The sequence below is a fragment of the Temnothorax curvispinosus genome, unplaced genomic scaffold (assembly GCF_003070985.1).
Source record: "Temnothorax curvispinosus isolate PA1 unplaced genomic scaffold, ASM307098v1 QBEX01003650.1, whole genome shotgun sequence".
Taxonomy (NCBI): Eukaryota; Metazoa; Arthropoda; class Insecta; order Hymenoptera; family Formicidae; genus Temnothorax; species Temnothorax curvispinosus.
In genome coordinates, this window is record NW_020213430.1 from 308867 (window position 1) to 324584 (window position 15718).

General features: G+C 31.6%; 2 protein-coding genes across 2 annotated transcripts in view; one reads left to right on the forward strand and one right to left on the reverse strand.

The window, feature by feature from the left end:
* LOC112452776 overlaps positions 1-1924 on the reverse strand; it is a 7602-nt gene extending 5678 nt beyond the window's left edge. Inside the window, exons 1-2 of the mRNA XM_025013173.1 lie at positions 1700-1924; positions 499-548 (exon numbers count right to left, since the gene is read on the reverse strand). Of these exons, the coding sequence (XP_024868941.1) occupies positions 499-548; positions 1700-1711 (62 nt within the window). The 5' untranslated portion in view covers positions 1712-1924. The remainder of the gene's footprint in view (positions 1-498; positions 549-1699) is intronic.
* Positions 1925-10597: 8673 nt separating this feature from the next.
* Positions 10598-12800, forward strand: LOC112452786 (glycine-rich cell wall structural protein-like). Its single transcript, XM_025013187.1, has 3 exons — positions 10598-10633; positions 12199-12263; positions 12401-12800. Exons 1-3 carry the CDS (start codon positions 10598-10600, stop codon positions 12798-12800), a joined length of 501 nt encoding a protein of 166 aa, XP_024868955.1.
* Positions 12801-15718: the final 2918 nt, after the last annotated feature.

Sequence of the window (15718 nt, forward strand, 5' to 3'; positions counted from 1 at the left end):
ACACACACACACACACACACACACACATATTCCTTTTTATTGTAAGAATTGTAATGTATCGAAATGATACATATAGCAATTGACTTGTGGAATTTTAAAATTTCTGAAAAAATTGTCGAGGCAATTCTGAAATACTTTGTCTATTCTCTCTTTTGGATTTCGAGAGACGATGCTATCTTGATATGTTCATTTTGGTCTTTTCTGAGCATATTGTTCCATTTCTTATATTTCAAGATTATGACTTTTCGGGACATTGTCTCATTTCTTAAATTTCGGGATTTTGACTTTCCGGAATATTGTTTCAATTATCGCGATTATGATTTTTCGAGACTTTGCATGTCCACCGATTATGTTATTACTTATTACGAATTTTCTACAGTTTTGTAATGCAATCTCCATTTTTTTTATGTGAATTTAAGACGGCCTGGCAACTGACCAGTCAACTTTCCTTTATTCCGATATTAATTAATCTTAATTAAATACGGTACAAATACTCACGCATAAGTAAAAAGAGGTTCGCTAATCGCCAGCAGCAGAATGCAGAGGGCCTGCAAATATTAATTGCTGATTAACATTCCTTTTAACGGTAAACGGAGCATAAACGATGAAGTAAACTGTCTATTAAGTTGACAGGTTTTTTGCACGAAATCACGAAAGAGCTTATTCGCGTGTAGAAAATTTATTTGTAAGAGTACCTACACGTTGAGGCACGCAATTTTGATACGCTACGGTTGTCATTAGTGTTCGGTTTATGGTCGTGAATAGCGTAATTATCTAAACTCGCGGGCCGTTATCGGCCTCGCCTCTTCCTTCGCTTAATCGTACTTTCATTGATAAGTACTGAGACTTTCACACGATGAAAGTTAATCCTGTATATACTTACGGATTCTTCTGAGTTGCATTCTAGAAATTGGTTCAAATATAAAATTCGAATAAACTGTTACTTTATTTAATTAAACTGTTAATTACCTTTTTAATTTATAAAGATATATAAACAGATTATTTTGTTTTTTTAAGGTCCTTTTTTAGAATTGATACTCAAAATATATTATCGTTAATTCTGGTTTACAAAATACGAGACACACGTTATAAATACAATAGTAAGTTGAAAAACATAGTGTAAATTTACAATATTATTTATTAAACTAAATTATTAAATTAGCAAAATAAATTGTTGCTCCTCCAAGGATTAATTCGACGTCTGTACTTCTTTTTTTTAACGATAAGGAAGGCAGTACGTCATCTTAAATAATTAAATTCATTTCTTATATGTTAAGGCATAAATTAATTTGTTTATAATATAACTATTAAAAAACAACTTATTATTCTCAAATATAAATATAAATCTTAATTAATAGCCTCATTAACAAACGAGATGGACAAATAAATAACAATAATTAAAAAAATGAAAGAATGGTCTTTCGTAAAATTTACATGTTCAAATTTTTCACTTTTAATTAACTGTCGGATAAAATCATTCTATAGACATAGACAATAGCTTCGTCGCTTTTCAGATTCCTCTTATATTCCTTTGAGACAAAGACAAGCAAATCTAATTTTAAGAACCATTAATCAACAAAAATAGAAGACAAAAAATAAAAAGATACTGCTTCTCGATTGAAGAAAGAAGCTTAATTGACATTTAAGAAAGTGTGGCCAGAAATCTTTCGAAACGCAAAGTTGAGAAAATCTGACTCACCGAGCACCGCATACCGCCGGCCCTTGAATTGACACGCCGCTTGCAAAGCCTGATAATGCGCCCCTATCCGACCCGTCGTCACGTTATCGGTGTCGTCGTCGTCGTCGCCGAGGCACGGGGTGGCGAAGAGGCGATGCCACCTACTGACCGATCGAAGGCCCGAGAGATGCGATCCGTGTCCGGTCGTGCTCGCCGCCGCGGATGATCCAGATGTATTGCGGCTATCTGCGCTACGCCTCTTCTCTTTTATACAAGATAAAAAGAGCATAGACGCGGTTCATAGTCGCGATCGCCTCCCACCGTGGAAATGTACGAGCGATCGCCGCGTCCGCCGTACCAGCGCGCTGAATGGAAATGGAAAACGGGCAGGGTACCGAGAGGGTAAGCTCCGCGCGCACCGGCGCGGCGGCGGCCTTCGCCGCTAAACGCGGCCACGGGTGAGCCGTCGAATTTTTGTTTAGGGAGAAATCGACACTTTCTTCGTCGAGCGAGATGGATAGCGTCGACAGCGCGTCGACGTGATGAGCGTATATCTCGCTGCACAGTTGGAAAACTTGTGTTAAATTTAACATAAATCACAAACAGTCCACTCGAATTTTTTTATTAATTTAACATAATATGGATGTGTTAAATGGTAACACTGATACTATGTTAATATTTCAACCAAAAACATATATTATTTTAATCGTAATTTGAAGTTAATTAGGTGTACAATTAATATAACTTTTATGATAAAATTAACACATAAGAAAAGTTTTTTTTTATATTTTACAAATGTAACAACTCAAAAATAGTGTTGATTTTAATACATTTAATAAATACGTACAAATTGTATTACTTTAACATATTTTTTTAAATTATTTTAATAATTTTACACTTTATATTTGTTACGTTTAGTTAACATAGCAGACATGTATTAAATTTACTGCACATGAATATGTTGATTATTTAACACAGAAACTTTAACCAGCAGATTTTTTCACAAAAGTATTTACACAAATTTTCCAACTGTGTGTATCCATCATGCGAGAGATGCTGCATCACAGCGGCGAGATTCCTCCCGGCTTTTTTCCCGCCGGGATAACTCGGATGAGTAGAGAGATTGATCCGACAGGTGTATTTCGCGCTTACTATCTCAGTTCTATGAAATGAAAATAGAATACCATTGCGGCTCTGAGCGGGGGGAAGGGGAAGGTGAAGAGCTTCGCCAAACGAAAGTTAGTAGATAGCGACGGAAAATATCGACGGTAAATAAAAAAATCATAGTAGACAGCGACAAAAAAATTGATAGGATTTATTAGCTATCGTATGTAGCTAAGCCGCCTGGGTGCAGTAGCATTCGCGTTAGTCTTTAATTTACTTGGTTTCTACTTCGTTTCTTGCTTTGCTTATTAAATTGTAGCGCATACACGTTCTTCAAAATATCTTTTTTCATTACCAATTGTAGGGGAATTGTATTTTATATAGTTATATGAGAAAAAAATATAATATTATTTGCACACAAATTTGATTTAAATACTTTCTATTAGATAAAAATAAGAAATGATAAGAAGCTTTTATAGAAATAAAATATTATAAAATAAAAGTAAATAAATAAAAATTAATAAAGATAAAAAGTAAAATAAAATATGAAAGATATGTGAAATAATAAAGTAATATTATAAATTTGTCAAATTTTATCTTGAACGAAATTAAATCTTTATTGTTAATTACTATTCTACAGGTGACGCGCAAATAGATGCGTATTAATGAATCTATAAGCCGCACCCAAAGTATGCTTTCCAAAATACGAATAATAAATAACAAGAGAATGTAACTACTCCGGCAATGCGACCTTACGGAAAGTGTTCTACATTTACTGTTATTGCACTTTCGACGCGCGCGATTGATTCTCTGAATATTATATCTAATTTCCAAGAATATTATTTAACATTTTTATTTAAGCAAAAGAAAAACTTTCTTATTTTTTAGGATAATGCAAACTTTCGCAAAGCAATTGTAATATTTATAAGATATTATTTTCAATCAGTAAATTGTTATTGCAATATAAGAAACAATTTTCCGAATTACAACACAAATATTATGTAAGTAGCGTAAATAAATCATAACAGAATGAAAATCTGCTGTTGTTATACATTGATAATGCATTTATTAAAGTTACTTCACGTATCATATATATCGCGTAAATAATTAAATCATTAGCATAATTCGATATAATCAAACATTTTTTTTCTGTTTGATTATATTAATCGCATTTATAGATTCTTATTTTAGATTTTTGTTAATAAATAAAAAATAATTATTGACAATTAAATCGAAAACTATCAATGCAATCAGAAATTAATTAATCAAACATTTTTTTCTGTTTGATATCAGTTGTATTTATAATTCTTTTTTGAGACTTATATTAATAAATAAAAAATATTTATCGACAATAATTAAAATTAATGTACAACTATCGTCTGCAAACACTCTACATTCTGTCTTCTGCAGTTTTCAAAAAAATAAAATTCAAGAATACACATTATAACGATGTTTTCGATATAATTCATCAATTCGTATTCCTATCGTACCGACTGTGTTCTATTTTATGTAATTAAAAATATAAGAATTTCACTGACAAGAATAACCACCGATTTCATATTGCAGCCGTTACGGTCCACATACACGAATCCTTTCTCGACGCGCCACGCGCCGCGCGCCGGGGCGCTGACAATGGGATCGTTAGAAGCACGCATTAATTAGTTCATTTACGCACATACTTTCGTGCACCGAATTCAAGGTCGAATTTCTAACTTCATGCCTTTTTTACAGAAACTGAATAGCATTCTATTTCCTAATCAGTCCTACTATCTCCTTTTTTGGAAAATGACGTGAAAATCAATCCTTTCAGCAATAAACAAAAACTATCGATAACTTTTTTCCAAGAAGTGTATATATTATATGAATTTTTTTAAAATAGTAGCCAAACTTATTCGGACTTAACTAAATTTTCTTAACTCTAGAAAGAAAGAAAGGAATGAAATGAAAAATGTGTAATGACAAAGAGAAAGTTTCTATTCATTCCCAAAGAGATTTTCATTGGAAATATATTACTTATAGTTCAAATTATAGTAAAATCTTGCAATAATTGAAAAAAGCACGCTGCGAATTTTTGATTTGTATGATAAATACAACAAGGAATGGATTAAGATTAAATAATTTCTTATGACTGCAATTCTTCACATACAATAGGTCCACGAGTCAGTGCATTCAAAACACGTCTGAAGATGTGTCTAAAGATTAATAACCATACATAGCATTTTTTTCATCGTTCTTAGTCACGCTTTCGACTAAATGATTTAGTAGTTATCTAATTGACATGTATTTTCCATTCTTAGGATATATTATCGTTTTTTCAAATATCCATAAAGTACTTACGATTTAAATGTATAATATTCATAAAATGTAAAGTATGGTAAATTTATTTTACAGTTTTATATATAATTAATTTTTCTTTATATTTCATCTTTTCTTATTTCATTCATATTTTAAGATTTTTCTATTTTTGAACATGTACTGTGCACTGATGTAATCCGATAGTTTTTAAGTTACAATTTTATATAGAAACTTACAGAAATCATGATTAAATAGTAAAATACTTAAGGATGACTTGATTTCGATATGCCTTAAATTTTCTCTAAAAACGAGATATTTTATCCCTGAAACAAAATTTTGCTAGATACAATTAATAACCACAATTATTGAGTCAACTGTCAAAATTTGCAGCGGAAATTTTGCAATAAACTCTAATATACCGGAAATTTCACTGCGGAATAAGAAAATCGCGATCTTTCCTTCCATATAAGTGCTAATGTCTTAAAGCAGAAAATTGCGACGATCGAATAACGCATAAATTGGTCTATTAGGAAATCAAGTAAAATGCGCTTTGAAGAGGGGGAGAGAGAGAGGGGGAGAGAGAGAGAGAGAGAGAGACAGAAAGAGAGAAAGGGAGAGAGAAAGAGCATAAAATCGGACAATGTATACACATTAACTAAATGTGTATACATTAAACAAACATCATGTATTTAGCTCTATAAAACGTAGATATACATGCGTAGAAAGTAGAGAAAATTATTCAATATTTTTACGAAAAAATATGTTATAATAATAAATAAATTTAGAATTGCCAGAAAACATGGAAAAGCTAGTTTTAAAATTAAATATAGATAATAATTGTTTTATAACAAATTGACTAATGGACGCAATTATAAATGACAATACTTTAATATTTTCAATAATGTTTAAAAGTGACTTATCATGCCTTAATTATAGCTTAAACGAAAGTACATTTAAATCACGTTTCCTTCATTTATATACAGGTTTATATTACACATTTCTCTTTCATTATTTTATTTTTGTAGGCTTTGCGGAACAACCGCATTCATTATAATCTTATTATTTTGGATATCCTATACCCGCGAAAATAATTATTACTTCCTGGTAATAGATCGTAAGGCTTTCAATGAGATACTATTGATGAAGGTGAATAACCACTCGTAAGATCGACGAATATATGTTACAATATACTTTCTCAAGTACCATGTGTTGCATTATTCAATAAACATAAGTATACTCTGTATAGCACTTTTGTGCTCTCTTGTCCTATTTTTATTGCATAATTGAAATCGCAAAAATTGAAGTATTAAAAAAATGTAATTAATAAGTGCTTACTCTAAATTATTAAAAATTGATGGACGTAATAAAAATGTAAAATAAATAGACTTTACAATTTTGATATATGACAGAAAATTGTGTTAAAATATAATAAAAAAGAGATACTAAATGTATAAACTTTGATTTAGAAGAAAATTTGAAAAGATATAAATTTTTTTATGTGTAAAAAATATATTTTTAAATATTTAATTTAAAAAAGATAAAAATTTTTATATAACTTGCGCCTTTTATGTCTTATAATTTATAATTTGCTATAGAATACATACAAGATGTTTTTTGTACATAAATATCTTCAATTATAATTAATGAAAAATAGCGATTCTATCCAACATCTCATATTATTGCATTTATATGAGAGTAATTACAGTCTTATATGTATAAAAATTATATAAACAAATTGCCATCAGTAGAAAGATATGTAACAAAAAAAAAATACATCTTAATTTCCATTCATTTTTATCGGTAGCGCATTTTTGTGTCAATTTCTAAAACATTCAGTTTTACCATTAAAACATCAGTTACCCAATTCTTTTACCCGATTCTTTATTTTTTTATAGTTGTTTTTTTATCTCAATTGTGGTCGAAGTTAACTGACCACACCGTTCAGTGCGCACGAGTGACGTTGAGTGAAACTGATCCAGACCTGAAACGGTGCCACTTGATATTCGTCTAAGCGTCCGATCCGTGACATTTAATTTCCTATAAGGCGACACTCTGTTAACGTATTGAAACGTAACACCCTGTACATTTACTCCGACCCTGGCCGGATTAGATTGGATTCCTTCACTAGAGAGTTCACTGTCATGGCCTCGCGAGATGGAAGGAAAAGGATAAAGCCGTATTCGCGTGTTATTCGTTTTTGTTTTCTCGCTCGAGCACCGGCGCGGCGCGGCATACACCGTCATATACGTATAATTTGTTCTTGCGCGCATTTTACAGAGAGACACGCCGAGATCGGTTTCCCTTTCTCCCGTAGGCGCGATTTACGAAGGTGAACGCAAATTTCAGAGAGTGAACGGTCGCCGGTCATCGCCTCGCTGGTTCCGTGTGCGCCTCCGTATTATCAGCTCTGCTCGGCGCGCTTCTTCAGGAAAGGGAAACGGTAACCTCTCTCGCTTCCGTATAACTTACTAGCCATCGACAGCACACATTTTCAATATTGCTTTCAACATGTACCGTGCATGATGCGTCTATTTCCTTCAATTTTCTTCTATACTGCTTACATATTTTTATTTCAAAATGTGCATGAATTATATTTATATTATATTTATTCTGATTGATTAAGCTAATTTTTTATTACATGTAAATAACGCGTTTTAGAAAAGCTATTGTATATCTAAAAGGAGAGTAAAAGGTTTTAAAGAAATTTTTGCAAAATTTTTTGTGTTTTTTTCTTTATTATATATAATATTTTCAAATTTATTCCCTTTGTCTTACCAAAATGTACGCGTGTATTATATTATGAAACAATAGCACACTTCTTGTACATCGTTATACGTTGAGTACGGTTTCTATTCATTATAGAAAGTCAGTGTGACATTTTTTTAAAGCAATTTAATAAGAACTAGTGAGAACAGTATGAAAAAAGTAAATTAAGGAAGAAACGCGCTAGAGAAAGTATGGAAGTGGCCAAATTGCTAGCAAATCATCTCTATAGCATTTAAAAGAGAAGTTAGTAAAAGCCAATCAATAAATAACCTTATAATTTTATAAATCCTATTTTCATTCACTTATATTTAGCTTATTTATATTTAACTTATTGTTATTTTAATAAATAGCATCATTTATAGCTCTTAAATCCGCGTGATTATATAAATATTACTGTGATCAATTACAGTAATCATACTTTTTAATTAAAAACCATCTAATTTTAATTGAAATATGATTTTATATTATTTATTTACATTTTTGAAATTTATTAAAAATCCTACAATATAATGCTATAATATAAGGAATAAGTAGAAAATAATTATCAGATCAAAAGAGAAGAGCGGCTTTCGTAAATGCATTTTTTATCAAGCGTTAATCTTAAAAAATGCTACTATGACTTTCACATAAATTTATAATTAATAATAAACTTTCAATTTGCGAGCCCGATATAGCGTTATTCCGTTAATTGCTCGGTTTTCGATGATAAACTATACGATTATACAGAGATGTTGATCTGCACATTTGTAGCTTCTTGTATTATGCAAATCTTGCGAAAGTACTGCCCCCTTTGCTTTAAATTAATTTTTGTATACATATATTCAGTTTGGTTGTCACTAAAATTTACAGATGAAGCATAATGCAAGTACGATAATTATCGAATAACTGCTCTGATAAATATTATAATAATTACCAACAGTTACATTTAGATGTGAGACAATTACCGAGGTAGAACAGAAAGTCACAAAAAAGTCAAAACTTTAAAATGATGGTAAAATGGTCAAAAATCGTAATTTTGAGGTCATTTTGACATCATTTTGACTATATTGTGACTTATTGCTGTTCCTACCTGGGTAATCAAAATATTTTTAACATTATCGTGTAGAAAAATTCGCGATGCGTGATGTTATATCTTTGCATAAAATACAAGATGCTGCAATTATGATACACCATAATTTCTAATATTTGTAATTCTAGCATGTAACTATAATATTGCAAATGTAATTGATGTTAGCAGTTTACTGACAGATGGCAGCAATTGCTGAACTTTCAAGTAGAATGTAGACAGACAGAACGTAGGTAGAGTTACTATCTTACCCATCTATGCAACTTTTCCATAAATTTTAGTTACATTTAAATAATATTCAATCATCTCTCCGTTTTTTTTCCCAAAAAATGCAATTAAGAGGAGATACAAAAAGATATTATTTATTACGCACCAATAACAGACATCTTTAATAAATATTTATATTATATTTATTACACTGTAAGAAAATTTTTGTTTTGTAATTCTAAATATGTCCGAATACTCTGAATATTCAAATACTTCGAATAAAAAATCCCAGTAAGCAAAATATTAGCATCATGTGCGCAGTAAATTTGATCAAAATCTCATATCAAAACCATAGCCATCTGTATTCGCATTAAGCTCGTACTCTGTCGACAGAGCCTGCTGACAGGCAATATGACCCAGGCTCTGTCGCATTTTCTGATAACAGTTTGACAAACATCGCCCGATAGAGCAGCTTCTGTGTGAAATTTAATGCCTTTCTGACATCAAAAATTTACTGCAAAATCTGCTCAGAATCTGTCTGCGCAGGTTTGGCTAGCTGGGATATTACATCCGAATTTATATATGTCAGACTTATTCAGAATAAATATATATGTAATACATGGTTATATATGTATAAATATTTGCAATCCTATGACAAATTTTTATGATATAGGTAGAATATCCTCAAAACATTCGAACATCTTTAAGGCTGCGGTCCATTTGATGCTACAAATGCTTTGAAGCGTTCTTCTACACCTTCTTTTTTCACCGGAAGAAAGGAGAAAAGGAATGCATCGAAGCATTTGTAGCGTGTGAACCGCAGTTACAATAGAATAATAATAGTTGTAACAGATAAGTGGTAACATAATTATAGACATAAAATGATTAAAAGGTAAAAAGAGAGAAATCTTCCAAGCTTAAATCAGGAGGGATTAGGGAAGAACGCGCCGCACGACTGTTCTTCCTCTCTTGCGCAAGATTAGTGAAACGAACGCAAACTCACGTCCGTCCGCCCGCGTGCACGTGGTACGATCGCGATCTTGATCTTGGCCGTTCACCTGGCGTCTGCCTTTCTTTAGAAGGAGGAACAGCCCACTGCGACGGATCTAATCAAAAACGAGGAAATGATACAAATGCGGCGAGCGTGGTGAGGGAGGAAGGCGAAGTACGCCAACGGCGCGGGCGCGGCGCTTGTTCCCCTCTGTACCCACCGCGATCGAATGATTTTTTGCTTTGAGAATGCCATTATAGACGACTCCTTTCACGAATGGAGCAGCGCACCCGGGTGGTAAAATAATCCCTTTCATTCTTATCCGGCTTCTATCACATGCGTGTATATATAAAGCGGCACGCGTATTCGCGATGGTCGTCAGATCGAGACCGGGCGGTGGAGCAACACGCGTTATCGTGTCTTTGCCTTCGTCACCCTGCTGTCGCGGAAGCGACATTTTTCTCGCCGGTCCTATCAAAAAAACGGAACAATGACAGAACGACGAGACTTGATTCCACGCTTCTTGGTAAGTCTCAAGACGAATTACGATGCGTTTATCGCATTTGGGACCATAACGAAAGTGAGACAGTAACGGAAGTGAGACGGTGACAGTCGGTGATGGTTGAGATTTTTGGAGTTCGAATTATTTGGATTATTTTATTTCTACGCTTAATCAAGTAGAAAAAATGTAAGAAGTATTTGTTTTATAATTTGCACAATTAAAGAAATTGTAAATAACATTTGTTTCTTTTTTAAGATTTCTTTAGTATAAAAATAATGTTTAAGTATTATTATAATTAATAATTAATAATTATAATTAATAATTATAAATTAATAATTTTTATTGTTTATTGTATTTTCAATCGTGACTTAGTGTTCATAGATTTTCTAATTACTGCTGTTCGGCATATCTTTTGTAAAAAGTTAATTGTTATTGAAATTGCATACTCAAATTATTATGTTACTTTAATATTATATGCATACAGAAGAGCGTATTTTTGTTATATATTATTCCTACACAGTAAAAAAATTTGTGTTAAATATAACATAAAGCACATGTCCCAAACGGTCCACTTACATTTTTGTATTAATTTAACATAATGTGAATATGTCAAATTATGACACAAATATTATGTCCATAATTTAACACAAAATAAAGAAAAGTTTAATGATATGTGAACGAAAATTTTATGTACAACAGACATCTGTATAATGTTAAATATAAATAAAAAATATGTTAATTTAACATTTTTGTATGTACAGTAGACATCTGTATGATATTAAATATAAATGAAAAGGATATTTTTTTAACAAAACTACATTATTTTTATGTTAATCTTACGATTAAATATAAAATGTGTTATTTTTACATTTGATTTACTTAAATATAAATTTAACACAAAAAAATTAGATAACGTAATCAAAATTACTTAAATTAACAAATAAGTATGTTACATTTTTAACACAAATACACAAAATATTGTACTGTGTAGTCGACCGTTGCAAACAAATAACTTCTTTTACTTTTTGGTAATAATACAATTAAAATAAATAGGATTAATTTTGTATATTGCACCTCTAGAAGAATACTGTCACAACTCAAGAAATTTCAATTTTAAGTTAAAAAGTATAGGTACCTAAACTGTTATCTATACATGCTATAAATAGTGTCACAAGTCTATATACGAAATCTACTGCACGGAGCAGAAGTGTCGTTATTCTTTTAAACCGGTTATGTCACGGGGTCATTGGATGAATAGTGTCATAAGTGATTTGACAAGTGAATCACGCCAGATCTCTTCAAGAGACGGTATAAGTTTTATTATAACAAAATATCGTAATTGTAATTGCGTTAATTATCTCACAATAAAAAAAATTGAATTAAATTTGTTTTTACTCTCTCCTGGAAATTGTAAATTTTTAAGTTAAGACAGTATTCTTCTAAGGGTGCGATGTATAGCTTTATTAACAATCTTTATGAAACAATATCCATTATTTTCAGGATCGCAAATGGCATTTTTCTCTCTAACAATAAGTGACTGTATATCATGACGATCGTATTTTACTTATTATTATTAATATTATTTTCAGTTGACTCTTCTCTTAGTCGCCGTACTATTTAACTTAGCCAGCGCCGATGGACACGGGCATCATCAGTAAGTTAAAACCAAACTTATTATATTGGAACGTCTAAATATAATTTCATATCCTGTGATAATAAAATTAATCGTGTATAATTTTTCATCTTTGAAGCCAAGATCAGAATCTTTAATTTTATTCGCGTCCTTTTTAGCAGTCACGTGATAATCCACGTACCGTACAAAATCAAGACTATCCACCACACTCACACGATTACGAAACACATACACCACGGTCACGGCCACGGCGGTGGCGCGGGCGGCGGTGAGGATAACTACGAAGTACTCGGGTACACTGTGGGTCATCCTATTGACCTTGGGGGTCACGGCGGCGGCGGCGGTGGTGGCGGCGGTAGCTTTGGTGGTGGCGGCCACGATTTCGGCGGGGGCGGCGGTGGCGGCGGCCACGATTTCGGCGGTGGCGGCGGCGGCGGCGGCGGTGGTCACCTAGAGCTGAGTCACGGTGGCGGTTTCGACGACGGGGGTGGATTCAGCGGCGGAGGTGGATTCGGCGGCTGGAGTGGATTCGGCGGCGGAGACCAGACGGGACATTAGAAGGATCTTCGAGTGAATTACCGATAACTTTTGAGAAACGCTAAAATTAAAGTAATCGACATGGTACCCTTTGAAACGTATGGAATTTTTCCATAACTTCTTTCAGTTCCCATTATTCTGCTAATAATGCTAGTGTTTTGTATATTAGTTCCATCATAGAACAATATAACAAAATGCTGTTTAAGTAGACAGTTAGCGTGTCCAAAATCGGGACATAAGATTGCTTAAAGACATCTTTAAGACGTCTTATGTCCTTATCTTGAACATGGTGCTATCTGGCTATCTATAGACATCCGTTGGATTCGTTCTGACTGTTGCATAAATTGCATAGAAATATTTTAAATTATACTGGAAAATTATTTGCAGAAATTATGAAATTGCATTTGAAAATTATAGATTGTTGCAATTAGATGATAAAGTGACATGTAGGAAAAATCTAAAATATATAAAAAGTTTACTATGTGTTAATGATCCATACGCCGGAGAAGGTATATAAAGTAACGGCACTTTCATCTGAACTGTCGTCAAACGGAAAGTTAGCATTCGTGAGAGAATATATATTTGCTTTAAATAGTTCGCACGCACGATACTTTTGCGTGTGTCGGTACAACGAGCGACTCGATTTCACATTAACAATGCAAGAAACGCGAGAGTTTATAATTTATAATAATGTGAAATCGAATGATTAATTGTTCTGATGCATTAAACTAAACAACACCAGGATGTTTTATTTTATAGAGTATTGACTGACATTTTATTATTTTCGACTTTTGAAAAGCTCTTTTTTACCTCTAGTCTGAGATACTTTCATTAAATCTTCGACATGTTTTTTGACCACAATGTATATGTAAATATCGTTACGTGTTTTATTCTTGTATGTTGTTTTTATATCTATATCTTTTGTTATAAATATGACGAATAAATGTTGTATGTTTTTACGGCGCGTATTTTAAATACGACCGTAATTTCCTGTGTATCCCTCATATTCCGGAAATATTCTTAAAAAATTTTAATTTTTTTCGAAACATTAAGGGAAAAAACGTATTAACTGGTTCATTGAATTAAAAGAAAAATTCAAAAAATGCTAAATTCACGTGAAAAAATTATTATTTAAAACAATATTTTTTTAATACACCAAAAAATTTAAAAATTGTATAGCTGAATAACTTAAAAATATTACAGAAATTGTTTGCTACACAAAATAGATTTAAAAATATTACTATAAGTAGAGAATAAATGTAACAAAAAAATATTACAGTAAGAATATGTTACGATTTTATTTATACACTGTTGGAAAATTTGGATTAAATATAACATAAATCACATGTCCAAAACGGTCCACTCAAATTTTTGTGTTAATTTAACATAATATGGATGTGTTAAGTGGTAACACTAATATTATGTTAAAATATTTCAACAGAAAGGAAATGTAATTCTAATCGTAATTTGCAGTTAATTATGTGTACAATTAACATAACTTTTATGTTGAAGTTGAGATTGTAAAATAAAATCAACACTCTATTTCTGTAAATTTTTATTCCTATCTTCTTTTATAGAGTAAAATCAACATTCTTTTTCTGTAAATTTTAACACATTTAATAAATACGTTCAAATTGTGTTACTTTAACATATTTTTTAAGTTATTTTAATTATTTTACATTTTGAATTTGTAAAATTCAATTAACATATAGCAGGCATATGTTAAATCTACACACGTATGTGTTGATTATTTTACACAAAAATTTTAACAAGGACTTTTTTTAACACAGGACCTCTGTTTTCAACAGTGTAGATATATTTTTTCTAAAAAAAAATATATCTATAAATATATCTATAAATAAAATCGTAACATATTCTTACTGTAATATTTTTTGGTTACATTTATTCTCTACTTAGTAATATTTTTAAATCTATTTTGTATAGCAAACAATTTCTGTAACATTTCTAAGTTATTCAGCTATACAATAGCTGAAAAAAAATAATAATATCATTAAGTAATGGTATCGTAAGTTGCGTCCATTAAAATAAATTTTCGAGGATTTCAAAGGAAATAATAACACATTGTAATTTACATAAATCCTTTATTTGTCATGTCTTTATTTATGCTGTCATTTCGACACTGAATTGACGAGCACATATTCGAAGAAAAAAGGATTAAATTCGCCAGAGGTGAGGAAGGGTCTCTACAAGTTGATCTGTTTTCACGAAATTAAATTTTGGTTCAAAATATAAACTAATATTTAATTTATAGCTAAGAAAAGTTAGCCAAAGTCAAGTTTAGCCAAAATGCATTTCATCGCAATGATATCTGATAAGAACAGCCTTATAAAAAAATAAGGTTGCTGAATAGTAAAAAAATGAAAGAATCTGTATCAAATTCTAATAGTATTGCTTCTTTATAAAGAAACCTTTGTTTTCATAAAAATAATTTGTTTTTTTAGTTTTCTTTGCCAATGTGTTTAGAATGTTCTAAAACGTCGAAAAATCACATTTTTACAAAATGTCCGTGTGTGTGCGTGCGTGCGTGCGCGTGTGCGCGCGCTCGGATGTGATGTCCGTAGTTGCTCTAACTTTTGCAAATTTTGAGATATCGGGCTCAATAATAGAGTATTATTAAAGGAAAGTTGGTATTGAATTTGGCGATGATCGGTAAAGAGATTTTTTCTTTATAAAATTTTGAATAAAAAAAAAAAAGACTCAAAGGATTAAAAATCAATTAAAATATTAAGAGCGTAGAGTCATAACAAAGATATCAGTGTTAATAGTTCTATATTATAGTTAGCCCAGTCAAATTAAGATTTTTGGATGAAAAAATTCCCGGCAAGCTGGAAATTGGTATACAGGTTCATTTTAGTGTTCTTTTAAACATACTAAAAGTCCCCATACATAGAGCGTGAGCCGGCTGCGCCATCTTGAAA